The following is a 24316-nucleotide window of genomic DNA, read 5'->3' as shown; positions in this document are numbered from 1 at the left end:
GTAAGGAAAGAACCAGTTTTGTAATTGGATCTGATTAGTTTGGCCCAATTGAATTGAGTCCGGTTCGTTCGGTGGTGGGTACGGAAGGGGCCAGTCAGTTTTGTAATTAAAAATAATATTATATAAATATAAAGCACGCCCGGTGGGACTCGAACCCACAATCGCCTGATTAGAAGTCAGACGCCTTATCCATTAGGCCACGGGCGCTGTTGATAGTGTTGTGCTTTATTATTTATATTTCTTTTTGATATTATTAGAGTCTGAAACTGAAATTTTAATAAATTAAAACATTTCCGTGCTAAATTTTTGAGCAACGGAAGCAAATGTGAGGTTAGTAAGTTAGTATGGGCATCTCAAACATCATGAACATAAACTTATTCTGGCTTCAGTGAAAGACACACAAACCTTACAAAAGTTATGGGTCTTCGCTAACAGCATTTTAACATTTGACACAATGATTAATGATTTATGAGCTGCATGCAATTGGTTGGAAGAGGACGGATTGCAAGTTATGATTATGATTACATTCTAAATACACCATATTTGGTATCTTCCAATGGGTGATTCATGGATGCCGAGATGCAGAGCCCAATAATTTTCCTGGTATCAGCAGGATCAATAATACCATCATCCCAGAGCCTGGCTGTGGAGTAATATGGATTTCCTTCTCTCTCATATGCCTCCACAACCTTAGCCTTGAACTTCTCCTCTTCTTCTTTTGTCCACTGGAATACAAGAATGAGCAAGCACAGAGAAACAAGCATCGGTTCATAACTGCTTGGATTCAATAGAAGAATAATCATCATTCACTGCTTGAGAAGAAGATAAGTTTACCTGAATTCCTTGCCTTTTCTTGTTGGCCCCTTCAATTTGAGACAGCACACCAGCGGCCTTCAACATATGATATGATCAGCCAAAACTCAGAAAATTCAAGTAAACAAAACTAAGAAAATATTTTGAGAGATATCTGCATAACTCGTAAAATGTCTGGCTACCTAAGCGTAAGGAATAGCATTCGTGACATGAATGGAAGGTTCTCGAGTTTATCATAATTTCAATGGTGTACATCCATTCATTTTTAGAAGACAAAGACAAAGAATGATTTCAACGGAGCAAACTCATAATTTCAATGCTTGTGGTAAGCCACAAGCATGATGAAATTTCATGGCATATTGTATATGAATATAGGATGAAGGAAATGCTACTTTTAAGATTAGGATAGACTTCTCTATTGTTATTTAAACCAGGGATATAATGTATTGTTGGCACAAAGATTATCTGTAAGAAAGTATTGACCAACCTGTGCACCACCCATCACAGATATTCTCGAATTTGGCCAAAGGAACAGGAAGTTTGGGTTAAAAGCACGACCACACATTGCATAATTTCCCGCACCAAAACTTCCACCAATCATAATAGTCACTTTTGGTACCTGCAAAATCATCATTCAAGAGTGGTGAAGAGGTAAACATTATAAATGTGTATCGGTATGTTTCTGTCCATGTACCCCATGATTGTATTTTAAAATAGATGACGAAACAAATTTATACAAATAAGGAGGTGAAAGAAATTAAAGCAATTTGTTCATCTACGCATCCATCAGCGTATATCATAAGAATAACACACAGAGCCAATAAACAATGTTGGAAGATGATACCTACCTTTGCACAAGAAACTGCCATCACCAATTTAGCTCCAGATTTTGCAATACCATTTGCCTCAGATCTTGAGCCAACCTAGCAGTTGAGAATAATCAGTTAGGTTTGAAAGTGACATTAGCTCCATCAACTTCAGAGCAAAAAAGAGGCATAAATAATGGTTGTTGACAAAATTCAGTGATTTCAAACCAAGTGCATAATATTCTACTAAATGAGTTTGATAAGCAACACTCCGCATGAATCATGAATGCAAGGATATAAAGCATTGATAGGCTTGGAAGGAAAGTGTGGGATAATGTACCATAAATCCAGTGATGTTCTGAAGAAAGACCAAAGGAATGTTACGTTGAGAACAAAGTTCAATGAAATGGGTCCCTTTAAGTGCAGATTCATTAAATAATATCCCATTATTTCCAAGGATTCCCACAGGTTGTCCAAAAATTTTAGCAAAACCTGTTACAAGTGTCTGCAACAATACGATCAAGGTTAGCAGATTCATGCACATTATGAGGAAAAACAACTTCGAAAACCCAAGAGATATTCAAGTCCTCACAGTTCCATACAGTTTCTTGAACTCGTCAAATTCACTTCCATCAACAATACGAGCAATAACAGATCGGACATCAAATTGCAGCTTGTGGTCTACTGGTGCAATGGAACGAAGTTCTTTCACATCATACAATGGTTCTTTATATTGAAGGTTTGTGCTAGGAGATGTATTCAGTATCCCTTGTTTCCCAGCCAAGTGCAAGTTCTTGACAATATTCCTCCCAAGAGCAAGTCCATGCATTTCATCTACAGAAAAACATAAAAGAAATTGCAAATCCTCACATAATCCTAAATTGAGAGATTCCAATAGTAGTAACAGAGGATAAGGAAACAACACCTTGAGCAAAATAATCCGAAACCCCTGATGTCTTACAATGAACAGTAGCACCACCTAAATCCTCTGCAGACACTTCCTCTCCGGTAGCAGCCTGCCAAAATTTCCCTTTTAAGTATTATCTAATACAAACAAACACATTGAAACAGATAAGTGCAAGGAAACTAACCTTGACAAGAGGTGGTCCAGCTAGAAAAATGGTACCATTTCCCTTAACCATGACACTTTCATCAGCCATGGCAGGAATATAAGCACCCCCAGCAGTACAAGAGCCTAACACCAATGCAATTTGAGGAATGCCTTGAGCAGACATGGTAGCTTGATTATAAAAAATTCTACCAAAATTTTCCTTGTCTGGAAACACCTCAGCTTGCTTTGGAAGAAAAGCACCTCCACTATCAACTAGATAAATGCAAGGTAATTTGCATTGGGCAGCAATTTCTTGTGCCCTTAGATGTTTCTTAATGGTAATCGGATAGTAAGTTCCTCCTTTAACAGTTGGATCATTAGCCACAAACATACAAAGTCTCCCATGAACTGGACCAATTCCTGTTATTATTCCAGCTGACGGTAAAGGGTCTCCGTATAATTCATGCCCTGCAAGCTTTTTACATGAAATGTTCAATAAGGAAGCAGAAGACACCCAGAAAAGAAAAAAGAAAACAAACAAAAACCCATTTTAAAAGAGAAGAAATGGCCAAAAGAACCTGAGACAATTCGAGGAAAGAAGAACCAGGATCAAGGAGACGATCGATTCGTTCCCTAGGAAGAAGCTTATTTCTGCTCCTGTTCCTCTTCACAGCAGTTTCTCCTCCTCCAGCAAGAACCTTAAATCAAATGAGTTTTTAACTAATAGCACTAAGAGAAGAATTGGATATATATTTTGTTGAGAAAGTGGGAGGAACCTTGTTGATATGGGATTGGAGTTCAGACAAGAGACGTTCCATGGCATCGGAGTTTTGGGCAAAAGTGTCGGAGCTTCGGTCGACTCCATCGGGAAGGAGTCCTATGGAAAAGTGTTTAGTCTGGAAAAGTTGGATTCGATTAGCTATTAGACATGGGGTTGAATTTACACTCCAAGAAGCTGAAGCTGCTTTCCTCACCAAAGACCTTAGCATTTCTCTCTCTCTTTTTTTTTTTTCTTTTTCGGTTGTCAAAAGAAGCTCACAATTTGATTAAAAAAAAAAAAAAAAAGGTTCAGACTTTAGCGTTAGAACTTAAAGGAAGAGTTCATAGATTGTAGTGCATTTTAATAGTTTATCCTCTTCGCTGGCTTTGCGTATAATCCATATCCACCAATTTTAACTGGATCCTGAAAACGCAGCGTTCTACTGGCTCTCCCTGCCCTTTGGGTGCAAAACGACATCGTTGTGGTCACTGTGGAGTGTGGGTGGCAGCGGATAAGATAAAAGCATCAAATTTCTTGTTTTCAGCTGGAGAAGTAATTTGCTTTCCATACTCCGGTATTGCGAGGAATGGATACTTTGTCGTGTTTGGTGTTGAAACCACCAGCTCCTACGAGGTTATTTGGTTCGAGGCTTTCTCAAATCGCAGCTTTTGGCTCTGCAACGTTTCTTTCTAGCTTAACGTTTCCTTCTTCAATGGACTATCAACTTCCAAGAACTACTGCAAAACGCTCTTTCAAACCCATCAAAGCGTCGTCTTCAGCAGTTCCCACAACCCCATCAACAACTGCGACGGTTATAAACACAACCACCACTGTCTCTCCCAAAAAGGTGTCTCCTTCCTTAAACCCTATACCCTTCTTTTTATTCAAATGTCAAATTTTGGCTTTTTGTTTTAAATATGCTATATTTTTCTTTGCAATTGATATTTTTCTAATATCTGCAAAACCCTTTTCACTAGAGATTCACCGAGTGACTGCGTTTGGTTTGATCACATTGTTAAGCACTTAGCTTCATGGGTTTTAATTAGTATTTCTAATATTGATATAGAAAATTAAATTTTTTATCTTTGTTGTTTTTTTGTGTGAATGGATAGGTTTTGGTTCCAATTGGATTTGGTATAGAGGAAATGGAAGCTGTTATATTGGTTGATGTTCTGCGCCGTGCTGGTGCAGAGGTGACCATGGCCTCAGTGGAACCGCAGCTTGAGATTCAAGCATCCGGTGGCACTAGATTGGTTGCTGATACAACCATCTCCACCTGTACTAATCAAGTTTTTGATCTCGTGGCATTGCCAGTTAGTTCTTCAAACCCTGTATTTTCATATTTGCTTAAGATATAATGTCACTATGACTGCATATTCATACATTGTTAGTTGTCACAAGAGTACCAAGGGGTGTGTTTTTATTTGTTGTGACAATGAACACTATGCATTTGGTTTAGAGGTGTCAGCTGTCTATGGTAACAATAGTAGTGTTGGAATTATACTCTCCAACTGGAAATAACCTGAAACACATCTGGGATTAATGCGACACTTCTTCTTTCTGAGAATATGGCTGTGCTTCCCCTAATCTGTAATTTTACTGACCAAGAGATTGATTTGTTATTTATAGTTCTTCTGGTAAATTATTTTTAGTATACATTTCATGCTGCAGTAATTTTTTCTAAAATTTGAAGGGAGGAATGCCTGGTTCTGCACGATTAAGAGATTGTGAAATTCTCAAGAAAATTACAAGTAAACAAGCTGAGGAAAAGAGGCTGTATGGAGGTATATCTACTGCTCCAGCAGTCACATTTCTCCCTTGGGGTCTCTTGAGGAGGAAGCGGGTGAGTATTGGTTTACAATAAATTTGGAGTTTTGTGCATATCAATGAATTTTGATTGCTAAATTTGATGTAGTTTATCATGCAAGATAACTTGCCACCCTGCATTCTTTGACAAGCTTCCAACCTTCTGGGCTGTCAAATCAAATATTCAAGTTTCGGGAGAGCTTACAACAAGCCAGGGCCCTGGAACTTGTTTTCTGTTTGCTCTGTCCTTAGTTGATCAGCTTTTTGGGGAGTCTGTGGCCAAGGCGATTGCAGAAGTGTTGGTAAAGCCTTTTACTCTGTTGCTTTCAAAGTCTCTTTATGGTGCTTCACCCTTGCTTGTTTGATCCACGTGATAGACAATCACATTCATTTATGTACATAGAGTGATGTGGGCTTATATTTATTTTGATTTCTTTTTTAGTTTCTGACAAGACTTCATCTGCAATATTGAATTCTCAACTAAAAACTATGTTGCATTCCCAACTAAGGACAATGGCATGCATTTCACTCTGTATGACGATTGTTTTCCAGTTCATGCATTCTGCTGATGATAAACCGAGAAAGGAAGAGTTCAACAAAGTTGACTGGGCTGTTGACCACGCTCCTCATGTGAGTTATTACTTGCTTTAGTTGGATACATTCCATGTTCATACTCTGGCTTCAACTGTGACAAAATCTTGCATATTTTTATTTTAAGTTCATATGGCGTCTTTGCTTTAGCCATATGTTTCCTACCTCACATACTATTCTGGTCAAAATGTTTTTGGCAGGTTCTAGTTCCAGTTGCAAATGGTTCAGAGGAGATTGAAGTAGTTACTATCATAGACATTTTACGTCGAGCGAAGGTGGATGTTGTGGTCGCCTCAGTTGAAAAATCAGTTAAAGTTACAGCATCTCAGGGTGTAAAAATCATTGCTGACAAGTTAATTGGTGATGCTGCAGGGTCAATATATGACTTAATCATTCTTCCGGTGAGATAAACAAATTTCCATTCTAATACAAATAGTTTTGGATGTACTCTTCTCAATATAAAATTGGGATTAAGGAATTCTATTATATTTTGTATCCTACGTTTGTGTTTTAGTTTGAAATTCATAACTTGGGCCAGGAAGATTTTGTTTTCTCTTCTACCCTGCATCTGTGAATAGTAAAGATTTTTTGTTTATTTTTAACTTGTAGGGAGGAGTTGCTGCTGCTGAACGGCTACAAAAATCTAGGATTCTCAAGCAGTTACTCAAAGAACAAGATGCGGCTGGAAGAATATGTGGAGCAGTTTGCTCTTCTCCCACAGTCCTGCACAAACATGGTTTGGTGAAGGTCAAGACTCAAGATAAACTATTTGATATTTGCCTGCTTATTAATTATCATATGCTCATGCTCAACACTGATAACATCTGCCAAATACAGGAAAAGAAAGTCACTGCTCATCCCTCTACCATTAGGGAACTCACCAATGTAATAGATGGTCCCAAAGTGGTTATTGATGGTAAACTGATCACAAGCAGGGGCCTAGCTACTGTTTCAGATTTTGCACTGGCTATTGTGAGCAAGTTTTTTGGCCATGCAAGGGCTAGAGGTGTTGCAGAAGGCCTCGTTTTTGAGTATCCCAGGAGTTAGAAGATCTAATTTTGAGTCATTTCAGATGAATGGCAATTTTTCCAGATGCCATTAAGATATTAAGATGAGGTTATAATCCCTGAACTTGGTCGGCTAGTGGAAGGAGAAAACCATCACAAAAACATGCTCCATGTGAGTATGAGTTGAGTATCCTCCCTTTTTGGTGTATATGCCATGTCTTAAACAGAGGTCACACCTGCCTGTTAGGTGCAAAGCAGCAAAATGACAAATGTTGACTTATCAATTGTCATAGCCATATTCGGGTGATGAGCTGCTACTAAATCTTCAAATATCTACCGATGTGGCAAACCAACCTACAGGTAGTTTGATATTTTAATAGAACCTACTATCAGTAAAAGGCCTGATATGCTAACGAGTTCTGATACTTCAAAATTCAATTTTTTCTCTCGATATAGATCATATGTGTTGCCTTAGGTGAACTGGAAATTGCAATTGCAACGGCCTTTTCCGGGAATCCGAATAATGTAATATTTTGGGTGGGGGGATGAGGGGAATGAAGGCTGCAGATTCCCTACTGTTATAATATTGTTTGACTCTCTTCAACAAGATGAAAAATGTTAGTTAAGGGTCTAATCTGACTATGATGTACCAGTTTTAGGCCAATTTATGTCTTTCAGGAGCATTTAGATTTTTGTAAGCATTGTCATTTTTGGATATTTGGATTCTATCTCACCAAACATCATGTTTCTCTGCAGTCATTTTCTTCCAAAGGTTCCTGTAGTCTCCTAGGTAAAGAATTATTAAGGTAGTATATGCTTAGGGGGGCCGAATCAAATTGGAAAGTGGATGAGACATCCACGTAGGTGGGATAAAGGATTCCGATGGATGAGGCTGGGATTATCGCCATCTGGCTACGGGATTAGAAGATGTCTCATAACACGACAAAAATATAATGGCCTTTTCTGTTGACTTTTCGAAATACAAACGTGCACGACTTTTGTTCTTTGTGTAGGTTGTTCAAGAAACCATAAACCCAAAAATATCAAATCATGGTTCCAACGCCATCCCCAAAAAAATAAAAAGTAAAAATAAAATCAATGGAGCAATTGGTTTCTAAGCACCAGGAGTCGCTAGCTAAAAAACAATGCTAAACCTTTTAGGCAATTTCATGACCAAAGATTATTTGTTACAACACGCAAAAAGTCCTAAATTTTTAAGTCAAATCTGATGGAGGTTAGAGGCTAACCAAGTCTTTGGGTCGAGTGTAAAAACATATTGGAGCATACATCCAACAATGCTACATGCCTTTGTTCTCAAGGTTATATGTCATGATAGGCAAATAATATAGATCAAGCCAATAGGAAAGTCTAATCTACAGAGCGAAACTAATTGTATTAAGTTCATAATTTACAACTCAAAAACCTTTGCTCCTATGCATAAAGCTATCTACCCCCTCCGAAGTATGAAGATACAGATAGTAGATGCACACCGCAATCCTTCTACCATACCAATGGCCAAGATTTTTGTATCGACCATCTGCAGTTCCAACTCTACCAAGGGCCTGTGAGTGTTCTTCTCAAGCATTGTCTTTTACCTCCCCGTGGTCGATTCAGTGTCTGTAACATCTATCCGAATGAGGCAACAGAGAGCACAAGAAAAATAAGCATTATCTTCTCAGAGTGAGGTTAGTAAAGAAAAAGGTAACATTCATGTATTGCTGTCAACTTAATGAAGAGTAACCAGACTAGAGAGAGAAAGAGGGAAACTGCTGTATCCTTTGGTCAACCTACACGACTCCACTGGCTTTGGTGCAAATTAAACTATAAGTTTGTAACTCATCTTTTGACTCTTGAATCCAGCAATTGCTATGCATCATGCGTTAGTCTAGATAATTAACAGGTTGCCATCGTTTTTTTTTTGGGGGTGATACATCGACTAATTGTCAGCATAAAAATAAGTGCAAGAGAAAAGGAAAGCTGGATAGGATATTATCAAGCAAAAGAGATGTACTTGATTTCAAGTCAAGCACATTCTTTATGTAATGATAAATCGATCTTTATTGATTTTTTTCAGCTAATCACCCTGTAAAAATCTAGTTGCTGCGTCCAATTATAAGAGAGAAAACGTCCATTATCTTTTAATCTCAGAATAATAAAATACTGATTTTGAGGCTTACTAATGACTACTTTCACTATGCGAAACACAGTGCATAAAAGGAAACAGCTAAAACAGGATAACATTAACATTTCAATGAAATCCATAAGACATTATACTATGATTTGCAAAAATCTCTATATCTTTAGGCTTTGAAACCCATCTAAAAGCTAGTTGCTGTTAGGAATGCCAATATAAATGCAACCTGGAAATGAAAGAAATGAGCATATTACCTGATTTTTCTGCATTTCCATCATTTCTTCCTGCACCAACCAAAGTACAGTCAAGGATGGCACTCCACCCAACGTTTTCAATAAAAACACATAGAATCTTAGTCAGCAGACGGCACTTACCTGTTTCTTCTGCAATTCTTGGTTCATTTCTTTAAGTTTTGCAACCTCAGCTTCAAGTTCCAATGTATATGCCTGTTAGAAACTCAGAACAGTTGAAGCAATCAGTTGTTATATACTTGGAGTGAAACTATAAAATGAATACAACTTATACCTCTGTAGTACTTTTCTTTTTAGAGTTCGGTCCAAAAAGACAATTAAGGAACTTTTCAAAAAGTTTTCACAGAATTATTTTTAATTTCCATGTGATTTATGTAACACATAGAGCTAAAGGATAAATGATACAACTGCAACAAATGTCAAAATATAAAGATGCCTTCTCCATATGGCATGTTTTGCTAAAGATTTGTACAAGGAGTTAACTGAAATAACAGTGGTATTAAATTTCCACTTCAAGGAGTTAAATTAAGCCATGCTCCAATGTTGATGCACCATCAGTAATCTTGTCAGTAAATAGGGTTTGGTTTGAGTTTCTTATACATCTCACAATAAAAAAATAGCGTAGTTTACAGGAATAGTAGGTAGGAAAGAACGCAGGCTGCAGCATTTTATATTGACACAAACAAAAAGCCATAACAAAAACGATGCAGTGGACGAGATTGGTTAAAATTTGTTCCAAACAGCAGTTGCAGCAACCTTTCATCATAGTTCCTTCAACAGAAAGGGCCACATACCAACAGCAATTTAATGACTGCCTTTAAATAGGCCCATATCACATTATCAGAACGAAAACATCCCCAAGAAAGAGATATTCTTCCAAATGGGAACCTGACTTCATGCCAGTCATAAAGACTGCAAAATGCAGTGGCTCTGCATTGGCGTTATATTTGATTGGCAACTAGAAACCATACCAAACCACTATTTTCACACAATCAATGTAAGGGCATCGTCCTAAACTTATTCTGTAACATGTCTTTAGCAAGTAACAAATTAAAAACTAACAAACTTTTTAAACAAGAAGTATCAATGAGCTTGAATCTATACATGAAACGAAATAGTAACTGATAACTGTGAAGGAAAAAAGAAGTGTAGGGGCTCAGCACCCAACTCACCTGCTTGCGAGCTCGTGATCTTGCAGCTGACTCTCTGTTCTTAATCATTCTCCTTTGCCTTCTCTCAACTACTTTCTCCAAAGCTGCACTGCATTTTCTTCCCCGGCCAAATACACAAGGAACTGGTGAGAAAGAAGTGGTATCTACGCTGTTCTTTGAAATGACATCTGAAGATATCTGGCTTGCAGGAGATCCTAAACCAACTATTCTCATCCCACCACTCTGCAGCCCGCTAGACTGAACAAGATTACTATTCATAGAAGGGTCGCCAATTCCAACCACCGAACCCCTAGTTCCTGGACTAGCAAGCTGTGCAGCGTTTATTAAGTGCATAGAAGTAGCAAATGCAACTGTTTGTTGCTTGGGAAAGAGTGGCTGTAGCTGTGGCTGTGGTTGCTGCTTCTGCTGTTGCTGTGGTTGTTGTTGTTGCTGCTGCTGCTGCGGCTGTGAGGATTTGACTCCACTTATGTTCAACGGTAACCTTGAAGGCTGATTAAGAACAGAGTTATTGTTACTCAAAAATCCATTGTTTCTATTTGTCTGTTGAAGTCCAATAGCTAAACCAGAGTTGTTACCAAAGAATCCACTATTATTTGGCATTCCAATCTGTTGCATATCTTCTCTTACGACACCTGCCCTCGCCAAGAATTCCTCCAAAGTCATCTCTCCCAAAGTCTGTTGCCTCTGTGGCAAATTTGTTCCTCCACCACCACTGCTTCCGTCTTTAGCACCATCGTACTCTTTCATCAAGTCTCTCCACACTTCATCAACCGTTTTTTGACTCAGAGTCCTTGGCAATGTTAATGATCCTTGCCTCTGCAAATTGCCACCAGAAAGACTTCCTTCTCCTCCAGGAACTGAAGCTGTCATAATAGCCTGAGTTTCTTCAGCAGTTGATATATTTTTCAAGAGTTCATCCATGTTCATTGATCCAAAGTCCTTTCCAAGTCCACCAAAGGTGTTCTGCAGCTCATCAAAGGTCAATGAGTATATGGATGACTGCCTAGCCAATGGGAAATTCCCCAGTGGCTTTGACCCGATTCCTTCCATACTTGGAGCATCACCAAAGTTCTTGAAATTCAGATGAGATCCCATTTCTTGTTTTGAACAGCAGCAAACACAGATGACCTCAATTCAAATTTCCCTATAAATCCATCAACTGAAGTAGATGAGATGATTATATCGTTCACTGTCCTTCTTATTAATTTTTTTCCTTCAACCTAAGATCTAATAAATGTTCACAAACCAAGCAAAGTTAATCATACGTAATATTCTCATTATATTTTCAATTATGGTCATACTTTTTAATTAGAATTCCATTAAAACCATAAATATCTAACTAGCAATAGAATCATAACTATTCATCACAACTTTCAAACTATAAATAACAAAAAACGAAAATGAGAAAGTAACGGCTTAGAAATATATGGAAACCAATAAAGATTAAAACTTTCATCTTAAATCTCGAAATTTCAAGATTCTCCAACATGTAGTACAAAGTATACAATCATACACATAACCAAACAAATTGTTCTGCAAATCCATCCAATTTATGCAGATAAGATAGAATAATTTGAAACTACGTTTTGTCATTTTGTTTTTCTTCAATACCCAGATCCAGAACACTAAAAGGAAACAAAATCAATCTGGAGCTAGAAACTAATCAACAGCTAACAAGTGTCAAACTGCCATTTCTACTAAACTTTCATTTGCAGAAAACAGCACAAAAATCGAAGCTTTGACAGAATCTAAAGCCAACCCATTATTCCAAATCATAGAATCTATCAACAGCATGTAACATCAAGAAAAATTCAACCCAAGTAACAAAAAATAAATCAATGAAAAAAAAAACTTTTTTTTCATTATAAAACAGAAGGGAAAAAAATAGCTAGACTAACTCCAAGTAAAAAAAATCTCTTCCTTAACCCATTCAAAATGGTTCCCTTAATCAAGAAAAAACTAAAAAAAAAAAAAAAACAAGCAAAAAAAAGAAACTAAAAATAAGAAAAAGACAAAAAAAATAAGAAAATGGAAAAATATAAAATAGTAGAGAGAAAGAGTGAGAAAGAAAAGAAAAGAAAAGAAAGAGACGCTTTCTTTTTTACCTTTTAATTTTATTTTTGCGAGTTTTAAATTTTTTGTAAACCAAAAAAAATAAAAATTTGTTAAAAATCGAAACAGTGTGGACTGGAGAACGAGCGACCGAGAGAAAGAGATTGTGTCGTTTTTCTGAAGAGAAAGGGTGAGGCTTTAGCTGTGTGGAGGCGACAAGTGTCTGTGCCGCCTCGACACGAGTCGAAATTTAAGGAGCTTCCCCGATTTTGGTGGATTTAATTGTAATTTTCTTTATCTTGTTTTTTTTTTATTTTTATTATAATATTTACTGGGAGGCTGCTAGTCGCCTAGATCGCGCAACGTGGACCAGTAGAAATCGGGTTGAAAGTTTGATGTGACGTGTAGCCAATGGGGAAGAGAAAGATGGTAGATTAAGTGCCGTTGGATCTGCTTTCCGACAAGGTGATCTGATGGTACTTTTTGGAGTAGGGAGGACTTTGGATTAATTGATCATATTGGGTGATGAAAATTGTGTGTTATGTGGTGCACAATTGCACAAAAACACGTTTTACATTATTTTCATTTTCTTTCTTTTTTTTTTTATTATTTAGAAAATTATTATATTAAAAGTTAGTAATAAAGTTCAAAATTTTCAAATAAAAATCTCCTATGTTTATCGAATGATATTGTGATTTATAAACTTTTATTTTATTTTAATTAAAATTTTAAAGTTATAAAATATTTAATTTTTTATTAAATTTTTTTAGTTGATTGATGTAACGTATAAAAATATTTATTTAAATTTATTAAATGAACTGTATGACAAATATTTGAAGAAAAAATGTTTAAAAAAACAATTGGACATTATTCATCCATTTTTAAGATTAGTGGATATAATTATAATGAAATAAGTCATAATCTTAATTTTATGTAAGAAAATATCAAGAATTTATTTATTTTTTAGTAAATATAAGAATTTATTTAAATATTATTCCTCAAGAAGTATTTTATCACATAACTTGTAATTAAACAAACATGTCGTGTTATATGATAAAAAAATTATTGACCCACAAATTAGTAAATTTACAACATTCTACTATCACATCTAAATTTTTTTTTTTTTAAATAGATCGCAACTTAAAAAATTTAAAATAAATTATATATGTTGAAATTTAAATTTTAAATATATTAGTCAGGGATGGTTTTTTAAATTAAATGAGTTAAATTTTAGATTTATAAATATTTTGCAAACCAGATAAAAAATAATAAAATTTTCACACACTTTTACCCGATAGCATATATTTCAATAATCATTCTATATACAACCAATGGTTATGTGTAATAATATGTATTGATAAACGGTTATAAATGCGTACCACAAACTTATAGCTAGTGTGACTTTCGTGTAATTTTGTAGCACAATTTTTATTATATGATTTTATATGGGTTTTAAATAGTAATTAACTGTGTTTTTTTTATATAAATTTACAAGCATAAAAAAAATTATAATCATAATTAAATATTACATTTATATATAAAAAATTTATTGAATAATCAATCAATAAACTAAAATATAACTAACTAGATAAATCTAATATAAAATTAAATTAAACCCACATATAGATAATTTATAAATTAAAGAAACTATAATAGTAGGGGCAAATTTACGTATCAAATATTACATCGTTTTTTAGACTTTAGATCATAAAAATGACCTTTTTAGAACCATTGAAGGATATAAATCTTAATCAAATATAATATTTTGATATAGTTTTTGAACATTTAATTAAATGATAGAAACATTTTTTATTCAAAAAGTTGAGAACGAAATCTATTTATCTAAAAAATTTATGGAGAGAAAATAAAATGCTTATGTACTCAACTAGTTGAATAATGAGTTGATTTGGGTTCACCACAACTTCACAAAAATCACAAGTACATTTTGCTACTAGTTGTTAATGGGTCAAATGGACTCAAGTTGGGTTAATTTCTAATGATTTTATCAAAAGATTGGCTCAGCTTAGCTTAGCTCATCGAGTTAAAAGTTCAAAATTTTTAAATATATATAATGAAAATATTAATATTTTATATTAAAATTTAATTTAAAATATATTTTATTTATAATTTAATATTTCGAATTAAATCTTATCCTTTCATACTCACAAATTTTATTACAAATTCTGACTCATCCGTGGACGATATACTTGTTACATATTGAACATTTTTTATTCAAACCTTACCAATAAATGTAGCATGCTAGCATTATTATTACTCTCGAAAGTTGAAATATATAGAATAGGATTACGTGATGTAATAAATACTTGATAATGAAATGATTAAAAATGTAGTAATATAATAATAACAATAATAAACTAAGTATTGTATCATATAATTTTGAGGTTGATTATATGAAAGATAGAAATAAAAAAAAAATCATATTAGATCATGTTTTAAATCTTCTTACACCAATTATTTAGTTCAAATTTTTTTATCTATTTTATTAACTCTCATTTATTATTATTTATATTCATATTTTTCGTAATTTACGTCTAAAATTTTAGTCTTTCTCAAATCTTATTACTTGCATCTATATATTTTCTAATTTACCTTACCTCTAAAAGTTTTGGTTTCTTCCAAATTTAGAAGTTCATTTCTTTTAATAAGTGCACAAATAGGTCTATATTTCATATGTTTTAATTATCTCAAACAATTCTTAATGATATTTTTTTCAATTCAAATTATTTTTATTTTTTCTTGAATTTATTTTATTTTTTTTAGTTTTATCATATATCCATCTAAACATTTTCATTTCAAGTACACTAATTTTCTTATCATGTTGTTTCATAATAACTCGATACTCAATATCATATAATAATGATGGCCTTATAGTTGCTTTATATAACTTTACATTTAACTTTAAAATCATGTTATAATTACACAACACATCTAACGTATTTTGCCTATTAACCTATCTTACTTGAATCTCATTATTTACATTTTTTTTTTATCTCAACATCCTTTAAATAATTAATTTCAAATATAAAAAATAATTACTTTTTGATAATACTTCATCATTTAACTTAATTATATTAGTATTCAGTTTCTTATAACTACTAAACTATTGAATTTTAAATTTCCTCAATTTAAAATCTCAAAACTTCAATATATATTTCTTTAATTCTAACTATACTTTAAATTTTAGATATATTGGTTTTGAATTTGTTTTAATATTATTAATTTGTTAAAATTTTAAATTCATTATTACTTTTTAATAAATTTAAAAATTTAGTGCATTAATAGCATTAAAACAAAGTCAGAATCAAGGCATCTAAAATCTAAAATATAGTTAAAAACGAAGTTTTTGCATTCAAATCCCTCGCGTTTCTTACTCACCCGTAAAAAGAAATTAACGGAATAAAGAAGGACGTCTGAACGAAGTAAATGGCTGTCATTTGGTCAACATTCTTTAGTACAACGATAAGTCGATAACAACTTTCATACGTGGATTTCACATGTTATATGCGCACATCAAATAGGTGTCATGCACCAAATGCACGTGCAACTCTGCCTCTTTATCCATCTCAAATCTCTCAAATTTAAAAGTTTCGTTTGGCAGTAGGTTTACCGTCAAAGCACCATCCCTAAATATTTATCCGTACTACCAAACAAGTGCAAAGATTATTGCGAATTCATCTTCTAGCAATAATAAAATTAAAAGTTTTTTTTTTTTTTATGTTTGTTGAATATTATATTATTTATTCCAAAAGCTCAAAAATTTACCCTTATGATTTTTATCCCTTGAAAAATGGAATTTTATATAAAAAAAAAACTCTTAGCTTTAAAGAACAATTTTTAATTTTTGATTATAATATTATTTTTACACTGAAATATTTTATGAAATATAAAAAAAATATAATTTTAGATTATATAATAACCAGATTGAAGGAATCGTAATCAATAGGGAACGTCGGAGTCACTCACATCAATAACGGTGGCATTTTCAGGCCGATGACTACTAAATAGAACCAATTTAATTATGGGGTAGGGGGAATAGGCGATCTGCAGATTCCGCAACAATGGTGAGGTTCCGGAGCACCACGTGGCTGTCCATGATTCCTTCATGTGCACACCATATATATCATGGTGGTTCCGCACATACGCAGTCCTATTCTCCACAATCAATCCTTCATTGCGTCACATGTACGTGTTGTTCTATCATATTTTAAAAATTAAATTTATTTATTATAATATAATAATCAGTTTTAGGGTATATATTAATAGATAAGGTAAGATAAAATAATAAAACCTATAATTTAAGAGTTAAAAATGCAAATGTCACAAATATAAATAGTGTAAAATTGTTATTCGTTAAGTCCAATATTTTCTTGTGCTAAAGGTCCAAAATAAAGTCAAACCCATAAAACTAAAAAAAAAAAAAATTTAAATATGATATTCCCTTAAACTTTTTTTTTTTGTTTTCTTAGATGTTTCAAAATTATTTATTTTTTTTAATATTTAAAATTCTTACTTTTTTATATTTTAAAATTATTTTTATGATTTTTTTATTAAAAATCATGAACATTTTATTTAATAAAATATTATATTTTAATATTAAATATATTAAAGTAAAAAAATTTTAATTTCGTAAAAATTAATACATAACAAATATTTTAAAATGGAAGGAGTATAAAGAAATAGGAACGCCATCTATATACAATTTATTTTAATCAAAAAAAAATTTTTTGATAAAAAAATACATATATCACATTTAATTCAATTCATACAATTATATTCTTAAGAGCAAGAATTATGCAGTAAAAACTAAAAAAAGGTAGATTAATCTTACTCTATCTCATAATTTTTTTTTTTAATTTTCAACATTTTTTGTTTTACATAATTATTGATTTGAACGTTAGGGTGCATTCTAAAATTTTAATTTCCAAGCCCTTCTGATCACTTTTTTTTCTTTTTTTTGACAATCTAAACAAGCTGTCTTTTTAAAATTATCTATGAACTTTATTCTATTAATCTAAAAACACCTCAACCATATTTATTATTACAAACAATCCATAAATAAAATAAAAAGTAGTAGTATTATTCTTTTGAGAAATTATGGCTTAAAAAAAGTTTAGGATAAAGTTATTTATTCAACTTATAAATTTGTTTTTCCACGACATTTTGTGGTTGGAAATAGGTAAAATGCAAAAATGACCCGTCATTTTCTGTTGTGTGTGTGGGGTTTTGCTTATTTTATTTTATGAATTATTAAGTGTTTGTTGTTCAACAACTTAGATTGTTTGTAGGTGTGAGCAAATACAATTCAAGTACTAGTTTGATTTTTATTGCAATTTGATGATGCAATTGACGAGTTTATAAATTGTATTGTTTTTATTAGATTTGGGTAATGCCATGGTAAAAAATTTTGCTTTGGAAAGTTTAAGATATGGGAACAATAGTACCAAAATGGCCGTGGAATAAAAGCTACCCAATTTGATCTCTTTAGGAATGCGGACAAAGTAAGGCACAGTAGTAGTACAAGTCAAATTAGGCAATATTTACTTGCAGTACAAATAAAAAAGAGAAAAAGGCATTTTCAATTCTTTTTTTTTAATTAAATACAATAAATTTGTTTTTTATTTTTATTTTTAATTTTAAAAATTGAAATTAGGATATTAATAAAACCTCGCGTATTCCTTGTTCCACTAAGAAAGTCTCCTGCAAAACCGTGAGTTTCTCTCTTTTGCCATCAGGTCCCATGCTGTACAAAAAAGTAGTGCATCGATCCAGATGGGTCTGACAATCCTGTTTCTTCTTTGGAAGATCATTAACATATTACTTTCAATAAATAATTTATCTTTTTGAAAATAAAAAATATTATAAGTATTAAAATTTAATTTTATATTTATTTTTAAATTTTATTTTTCAAAAAATGATTATATGAATTTTCTCATTACTAAAAGAATTCGATTTCCAGATGCTTATAAGAATTTGTGCTGTAATAAAAGAAAATTAAGGTTGAATTCTATATATATATATATATATATATATGTTTGAGTACGGTTTTGTGGATCATGATTGCATTATAATTTACAAAAAAAAGAATGAGGAATTGGTGAAAAGATTCTTAGAAAGGAATTACTGGACCTAGTTTCCAGATCGCAACAGCCTGACCCAGAAAAAAATTTTGAAGCTCAACCTCCACTCACGTAGCCCAAGCCCAATCCAAACCCTTCCTCTCCATCTCCGAACGACTTAAACCCTAGTAGGCCAACCTTCCACTCTGGAAATCAGCACCACCATATTCGGAATTTACTCTAAAAGTTCCTACATATCCTTCATAATAACAACTACATGTATGTTCAGGTATAATTATCCCACTCATTTCTTCTTGCTTCCATTTAGAACTTGAGGGACTTTATGTGTGCTTTTGCATTTAGTTCATTCTTGGAATATATGTCTACTTGATTTAGAGCGCTTGGAGCTTGAGATAGGTTAGAGAAAATGAGGGTGTAAATCACTTCAAAAACTACAGAAATCTTGTTGATTCTGGTTAATTTCACCACTTCAGATTTGCAAAAATATCTAACTTGAATTCTGGAAATTGGGTATGGTAGTGAATCATGGAATCTATTTGGGTTATTCTTCTGTGTTAAGTAGATATAATTTTTTCCTCATGATTTTCAATTCTTTTGTCTTAGAGTTTCTTGTCTCGAATCTGGAGTTATTTGATCAGACAGTAATGATATTGCCCTTAATCTAAACTAGTTAAAAGTAGAACAGAGTTTCATCGTGGACATCAACGGGTCTTTTGTGTTGAGTAATTGTTAGAATTAGCCCATATTTTGTATTTAAATTTTTTCTCAATTTGCAGAATGCTTTATGCATTATCTATTTTACTCAGGTTGGTGCCAACCTACAGAGGTAGGCATATATCAAAAATCTTGCCATCACTTCAAGTGCGTTTCACCTTGTTTTCAGCAGCTTCAAATTCTCTACAAAGTACGTCAGATGGTTATGAAGACGGTTGCAAAGCAGTTGATTTCAATCGTCTGTTCAAATCTTGCAAACGGTTGCACCTTGCTAAGCACCTTCACGCTCTTGTTGTGGTTTCAGGGAAAGCTCAAAGCATTTTTTTCTCTGCCAAGCTTGTTAATATTTATTCTTACCTTGGTGATGTCTCATTCTCACGTCGCACTTTCGATCATATCCCCATCAAAGATGTCTATACCTGGAATTCTATGGTTTCTGCTTATGTTCGCAGTGGTTATTTTCGGGAAGCTGTAGATTGTTTCTATCAGTTTTTCTTGACCTCTGATCTTCGACCTGATTTCTACACTTTTGCTCCTGTGCTAAAAGCTTGTAAAATTCCACTTGATGGAATGAGGATACATTGCTTGGTACTAAAACTGGGCTTTGAGTGGGATGTCTTTGTTACCGCTTCCTTGGTCCATATGTATACCCGGTTTGGAATTGTAGGCTCTGCTTGCAAATTGTTTGATGATATGCCAGTACGAGATATTGGTTCTTGGAATGCAATGATTTCTGGATACTGTCAAAATGGCAATGCTGCAGAGGCATTAGATGTTCTGAATGAGATGAGATTGGAAGGGGTAAAAATGGATCCAGTTACAATAGTTAGCATTCTTCCTATTTGTGCACAATTAGATGATATATTAAATGGAATGTTGATTCATTTATATGCTATAAAACATGGGTTGGAATTTGATTTGTTTGTGTCTAATGCTTTGATTAACATGTATGCCAAAGTTGGCAAATTGGAGCATGCACAGAAGGTTTTTGATCACATGGTAATAAGGGATGTGGTCTCCTGGAATTCGATAATTGCTGCCTATGAGCAGAATGATGATCCAAATGGAGCACTTGGTTTATTCTACAACATGCAACTAATTGGAACTAGTCCTGATTATCTGACGCTGGTGAGTTTATCATCTATTGTTGCTCAATTAAGTGATTCTCCGAGTTGTAAGTCTGTCCATGGATTTGTCATGAGGAGAGGTTGGATTCTGAAAGATGTCATCTCTGGAAATTCTGTGGTGGACATGTACGCTAAATTGGGAGTTATGGATTCTGCACGTGCAGTTTTTGAAGCCCTCCCAGTTAAAGATGTGGTATCTTGGAACACTTTGATCACTGGTTATGCTCAAAATGGTTTGGCAAGTGAGGCAATTGAAGCATTTGGCATGATGCAAGAGTGCAAGGAGATAACACCAAACCAAGGAACTTGGGTGAGCATTCTACCTGCATATTCTAACGTAGGAGCCTTGAAACAGGGGATGAGAATTCATGGCCAGCTGATTAAGAATTCTCTCTATTTGGATATCTTTGTGGGAACCTGCCTCATTGACATGTATGGAAAATGTGGGAAATTAGATGATGCTATGTCCTTGTTTTTTGAAGTACCCAAAATGACTTCTGTCCCATGGAATGCCATAATATCTTGTCATGGAATTCATGGGCATGCTGAGAAAGCTCTGAAGCTATTTAGAGAAATGCGAGAAGAGGGGGTGAAGCCAGATCACATAACTTTTGTATCTCTGCTCTCAGCATGTAGCCATTCAGGTTTGGTTGAAGAGGGTCAACGGTGCTTTCATGTGATGCAAGAAGAGTATGGGATTAAGCCTATTTTGAAGCATTATGGCTGTATGGTAGATTTATTTGGTCGAGCTGGGCATCTAGAAATGGCATATAATTTTATAAAAAACATGCCAGTAAAGCCTGATGCATCTGTATGGGGTGCACTTCTTGGTGCTTGTAGAATACATGGAAACATTGATTTGGGCGCCTTTGCTTCAAATCGCTTGTTTGAAGTGGATTCCGAGAATGTTGGGTACTACGTTTTGTTGTCAAACATCTATGCAAATATTGGGAAATGGGAGGGAGTGGATAAAGTACGAGCGGTGGCTAGAGATAGGGGATTGAGGAAGACTCCTGGATGGAGCTCAATCGAGGTGAATAACAAGGTTGATGTCTTTTATACTGGAAATCAAAGCCATCCAAAATGTGAGGAGATATACAAGGAGTTGAGGTGTTTGACTGATAAAATGAAAAGCCTAGGTTATGTTCCAGACTACAGTTTTGTGTTGCAGGATGTTGAGGAGGATGAGAAGGAGCATATCCTTATGAGTCATAGTGAGAGATTGGCAATTGCATTCGGAATTATTAAAACTCCTCCTAAAAGTCCTATCCGAATATTCAAGAACCTGAGAGTTTGTGGTGATTGCCACAATGCAACCAAATTCATATCAAAAATTACAGAGAGAGAGATTATCGTGAGGGATTCAAACCGTTTTCATCACTTCAAAGATGGGGTTTGCTCTTGTGGGGACTATTGGTGACATGAGTAAACAATCGAGGAAACAACCTTGGATTGCAAGAAGAATCGAGTACACTTTATATGCTGAGCAGTTGAGATGGAGCTTGGATTGATTATCAGAAAAGTCTGAGTTGGACCACAACTACATCATCAGACAAGGCCAAAGGAAAATGAATGCTTTTAACCATAATGTACCAGGGAAGGTTGTTTTCTTGCAAACTGATTTGGTGACCACATTTTTTCTCTTAATAATAAAGTTCATAATTTTTGCCATTCTTAAGTCTAACTACAGTGCTTTATTTCTTTGGCATTCGCTCGGCTGTTGCTTGAGTACCACCCACTGGTGCCAGCTTGGTAGAAATGTGAGGAGGTCCATGTGCTTATCTGGAGTAGGTGTCAGGCCAACATGGAAACAAAAATGGTCGATAAACAGTTGACTTTATTGACTCCTAAGTATTCCTAATTGCCAACTTGTTCTTCTAACAATACTTTTTACAATAGTTAGAAACAGATAGATAAAGTTTAATAGCAATTAGAGATTATATAAAATATTTAAAACATTCACAAATTCTAAATCAGTTTATTTATGTAATCATTTTAAAAATATAATATTTTGTAAGTTTAGATTAAAATTTTAATATTTATAATTTTTTTATCCTTAAATGATTGATCTCTTTTGTAAAAAAAATAAATAAATAAATAAAAGATTTTGATTTTAATAGAAATAAAAAGAAAATTCGTTTCTACCTAATGAAAATAACGCAAAAGTATTGCTAAAAAATAACAAAACCCAAAAGAAAAAAATGAAAAAAACACTTCCACACGAAATCAAAATTTATAAACAATTCAAAAACAAAGTATCAGTTGACATCTTAAGCCTAGCATTATTACGTGGTCATAAATGATTGGTGGTGCTTTTTATAATTTATTAATTTAGAATGGACCTTGCTTTAAAAAGTTAGATAATGAGATTGATTACGATTAGATTAAAAATAATGTTTTAAAAAACTCCGATTAGATAATAAAATTGATTACGATTAGAATAAAAAAAAAAAATTATTATAATTGTGATTGAAAAAAAATGATACGGAAAGAAAAATAAATATCTGGTTGACGTTGGCCGAGGATATTATCGTTTTTGATGACGTGGCACCTATCTGTGGTATTGACACTTGTAAAAGTGTCGCCATGTGGACCCTTTATTGGCCCCATAACTGAACAGCACCGCCTCTCTTTCTTCCTCCCATTTTCTCTGCTAAATTGAAGGAGCAATTTTTTCTTTTGAAGTGAATCAAATTTCACGTTTTTGTTCGATTTGAAAGAAAAAAAAATACAATGGGAGATAATCTCCGCCGGAATTTTCCCTCTCCGGCTCTGTTTTTGGATCCTCAGGCTTGTGTAAGTGAGTTGACTCGAGCGAACTCGGACTCCTCTGACTGTGGTGTAACCATTGAAAACTTCAGAGATACTACTGCAGACGCAAGACCGGTAATTTCCCTTTCATTTTTTTAAATTTAAATTATGGCTCTGCCTGAGTTATTCTTATCTATAAATCTTTGTGTTTAGTTTTTAGTGATATGGCAATTTTAGAATATATTTTGACTGCAGACAATTTTTTATTTTTTTATTTTTTAATAATGAAGGTTCTATTTTCAGTTAGAAAATCAAATTAGGGAAAGTAGAGAGAAGAGGATATCTCTTCATTGAAGAAAAGTTGCCGTTAATTTATTTTTTTAAAAAATGAAGATTATAATAAAAACATTTTAATAAGATTTCTGTTTGTGCATATGTTTCTTTTTTGGGATAGACAGTCACAGTCTGCTGAGTTTTTTTGAGTTGCTTAAAATTTTGGAATCTACTGATCTTTAACTGAGAATCTCAGTTTTTATAACCCTTAATGATTTGGTATGATTCACTGTTTTGGAGTGTGAAAAATGGAAATCTATAACTAATTTCCTTATTTAGCTCCAATTAACTGCTGCTTGTTTGGTTTATCAGCCTAATTCAAACTTGTAGGCAAATTTCAATAATCTTAACAATGCCAAAAAAAAAAAAAAAAACCTTCATAATATTTTAGGAAAATGTAACTTTGATTAGACTCAGTAGTTGTTTTTTTTTTTTTTTTTGGGGGGGGGGTGGGGGGGCAAGACTCTTTACTTTAAAATAAACAAATAAACATTTTAGAATTAGTTGCTAATATAAGTTTCAATATTTATTTGCATTATATTTTAATTTTTAATCAAAATTAAATTTACTGTTAATTTGAATTAAAATAATTTTGTAATTTTAATTATTTTGATTCAAAAATAAAAAATAAAAAATTTATAATATAAATGAATCTCTTATTTTTTCAAAAAATATTATATTACTAATTTATTTTAATTTATTTATATCGTTATTTTTTAAGAGATAATGTTTAATAGTTTTGGAGTTTAAAATGTCGTATTTATAATTTTTTTTTTTTTTTACTAAAAAAGAAGGAAATCAAACAAGTTAAAGAGTCTTTCTAAGTACCCCTCACCGAACAATCTTCTGC

The 24316-nt window shown here is 33.4% G+C and overlaps 4 protein-coding genes and 1 non-coding gene across 8 annotated transcripts; 2 read left to right on the top strand and 3 right to left on the bottom strand.

Moving 5' to 3' along the window:
* Positions 1 to 134: 134 nt before the first annotated feature.
* TRNAR-UCU (transfer RNA arginine (anticodon UCU)) lies at positions 135 to 207 on the bottom strand. Its single transcript has one exon. It is a non-coding gene; the product is annotated as a tRNA-Arg (tRNA).
* A 156-nt stretch (positions 208 to 363) lies between these two features.
* On the bottom strand, positions 364 to 3918 carry MCCB (3-methylcrotonyl-CoA carboxylase). The gene is made up of 10 exons (XM_022907642.2): positions 3447 to 3918; positions 3249 to 3368; positions 2711 to 3145; positions 2545 to 2635; positions 2212 to 2453; positions 1960 to 2124; positions 1662 to 1736; positions 1301 to 1432; positions 835 to 891; positions 364 to 725 (listed from the first exon to the last, which is right to left on the bottom strand). The coding sequence occupies exons 1-10, from the start codon at positions 3657 to 3659 to the stop codon at positions 522 to 524; spliced, it is 1734 nt and encodes a 577-aa protein (XP_022763377.2). The 5' UTR covers positions 3660 to 3918; the 3' UTR covers positions 364 to 521.
* Positions 3919 to 3941: 23 nt separating this feature from the next.
* Positions 3942 to 7589, top strand: DJ1C (Class I glutamine amidotransferase-like superfamily protein). Its single transcript, XM_022907643.2, has 8 exons — positions 3942 to 4277; positions 4543 to 4743; positions 5124 to 5273; positions 5359 to 5538; positions 5789 to 5866; positions 6028 to 6228; positions 6437 to 6574; positions 6665 to 7589. The coding sequence occupies exons 1-8, from the start codon at positions 4017 to 4019 to the stop codon at positions 6872 to 6874; spliced, it is 1419 nt and encodes a 472-aa protein (XP_022763378.2). The 5' UTR covers positions 3942 to 4016; the 3' UTR covers positions 6875 to 7589.
* Positions 7590 to 7970: 381 nt separating this feature from the next.
* Positions 7971 to 12634, bottom strand: LOC111308941 (ABSCISIC ACID-INSENSITIVE 5-like protein 7). 2 transcript variants are annotated; one of them, XM_089746745.1, is made up of 5 exons: positions 12497 to 12634; positions 10392 to 11535; positions 9343 to 9414; positions 9223 to 9252; positions 7971 to 8460 (listed from the first exon to the last, which is right to left on the bottom strand). In XM_089746745.1, the coding sequence occupies exons 2-5, from the start codon at positions 11484 to 11486 to the stop codon at positions 8386 to 8388; spliced, it is 1272 nt and encodes a 423-aa protein (XP_089602871.1). In that variant the 5' UTR covers positions 11487 to 11535; positions 12497 to 12634; the 3' UTR covers positions 7971 to 8385. The 2 variants fall into 2 exon arrangements, with proteins under 2 accessions (XP_089602871.1, XP_089602872.1); XM_089746746.1 differs by lacking the exon at positions 12497 to 12634 and having other exon boundaries at positions 7971 to 8451; positions 10392 to 11620.
* A 5502-nt stretch (positions 12635 to 18136) lies between these two features.
* On the top strand, positions 18137 to 22053 carry LOC111308937 (pentatricopeptide repeat-containing protein At4g33990-like). Of its 3 annotated transcripts, XM_089746734.1 has the most exons (3): positions 18138 to 18809; positions 19348 to 19445; positions 19560 to 22053. In XM_089746734.1, exons 1-3 carry the CDS (start codon positions 18802 to 18804, stop codon positions 21800 to 21802), a joined length of 2349 nt encoding a protein of 782 aa, XP_089602860.1. In that variant the 5' UTR covers positions 18138 to 18801; the 3' UTR covers positions 21803 to 22053. The 3 variants fall into 3 exon arrangements, with proteins under 3 accessions (XP_022763373.2, XP_089602860.1, XP_022763372.2); XM_022907638.2 differs by having other exon boundaries at positions 18137 to 18799; positions 19348 to 22053; XM_022907637.2 differs by having other exon boundaries at positions 19348 to 22053.
* The last annotated feature ends 2263 nt before the right edge of the window (positions 22054 to 24316 follow it).

The sequence above is a fragment of the Durio zibethinus genome, chromosome 2 (genome assembly GCF_047325235.1).
Source record: "Durio zibethinus cultivar Kanyao isolate XHJ-2024 chromosome 2, ASM4732523v1, whole genome shotgun sequence".
Taxonomy (NCBI): Eukaryota; Viridiplantae; Streptophyta; class Magnoliopsida; order Malvales; family Malvaceae; genus Durio; species Durio zibethinus.
The sequence above is the reverse complement of the archived record's forward strand: the minus strand, read 5'-3'. Positions and strand labels throughout refer to the sequence as shown.

What these genes read in the sequence shown, in the direction of transcription:
- MCCB (XM_022907642.2), bottom strand. Translation starts at nt 3,659, where the DNA reads ATGCTAAGGTCTTTGGTGAGGAAAGCAGCTTCAGCTTCTTGGAGTGTA. An exon ending in CTTTCCTCGAATTGTCTCAG is followed by an intron (nt 3,146 to 3,248) that starts GTTCTTTTGGCC and finishes TCATGTAAAAAG; the next exon opens with CTTGCAGGGCATGAATTATA. An exon ending in TTCGGATTATTTTGCTCAAG is followed by an intron (nt 2,454 to 2,544) that starts GTGTTGTTTCCT and finishes GTTTTTCTGTAG; the next exon opens with ATGAAATGCATGGACTTGCT.
- DJ1C (XM_022907643.2), top strand. Translation starts at nt 4,017, where the DNA reads ATGGATACTTTGTCGTGTTTGGTGTTGAAACCACCAGCTCCTACGAGG. An exon ending in AGGCGATTGCAGAAGTGTTG is followed by an intron (nt 5,539 to 5,788) that starts GTAAAGCCTTTT and finishes ATTGTTTTCCAG; the next exon opens with TTCATGCATTCTGCTGATGA. An exon ending in ATGACTTAATCATTCTTCCG is followed by an intron (nt 6,229 to 6,436) that starts GTGAGATAAACA and finishes TTTAACTTGTAG; the next exon opens with GGAGGAGTTGCTGCTGCTGA.
- LOC111308941 (XM_089746745.1), bottom strand. Translation starts at nt 11,486, where the DNA reads ATGGGATCTCATCTGAATTTCAAGAACTTTGGTGATGCTCCAAGTATG. An exon ending in AAGAATTGCAGAAGAAACAG is followed by an intron (nt 9,253 to 9,342) that starts GTAAGTGCCGTC and finishes TGGTTGGTGCAG; the next exon opens with GAAGAAATGATGGAAATGCA. An exon ending in TGGAAATGCAGAAAAATCAG is followed by an intron (nt 8,461 to 9,222) that starts GTAATATGCTCA and finishes TCATTCGGATAG; the next exon opens with ATGTTACAGACACTGAATCG.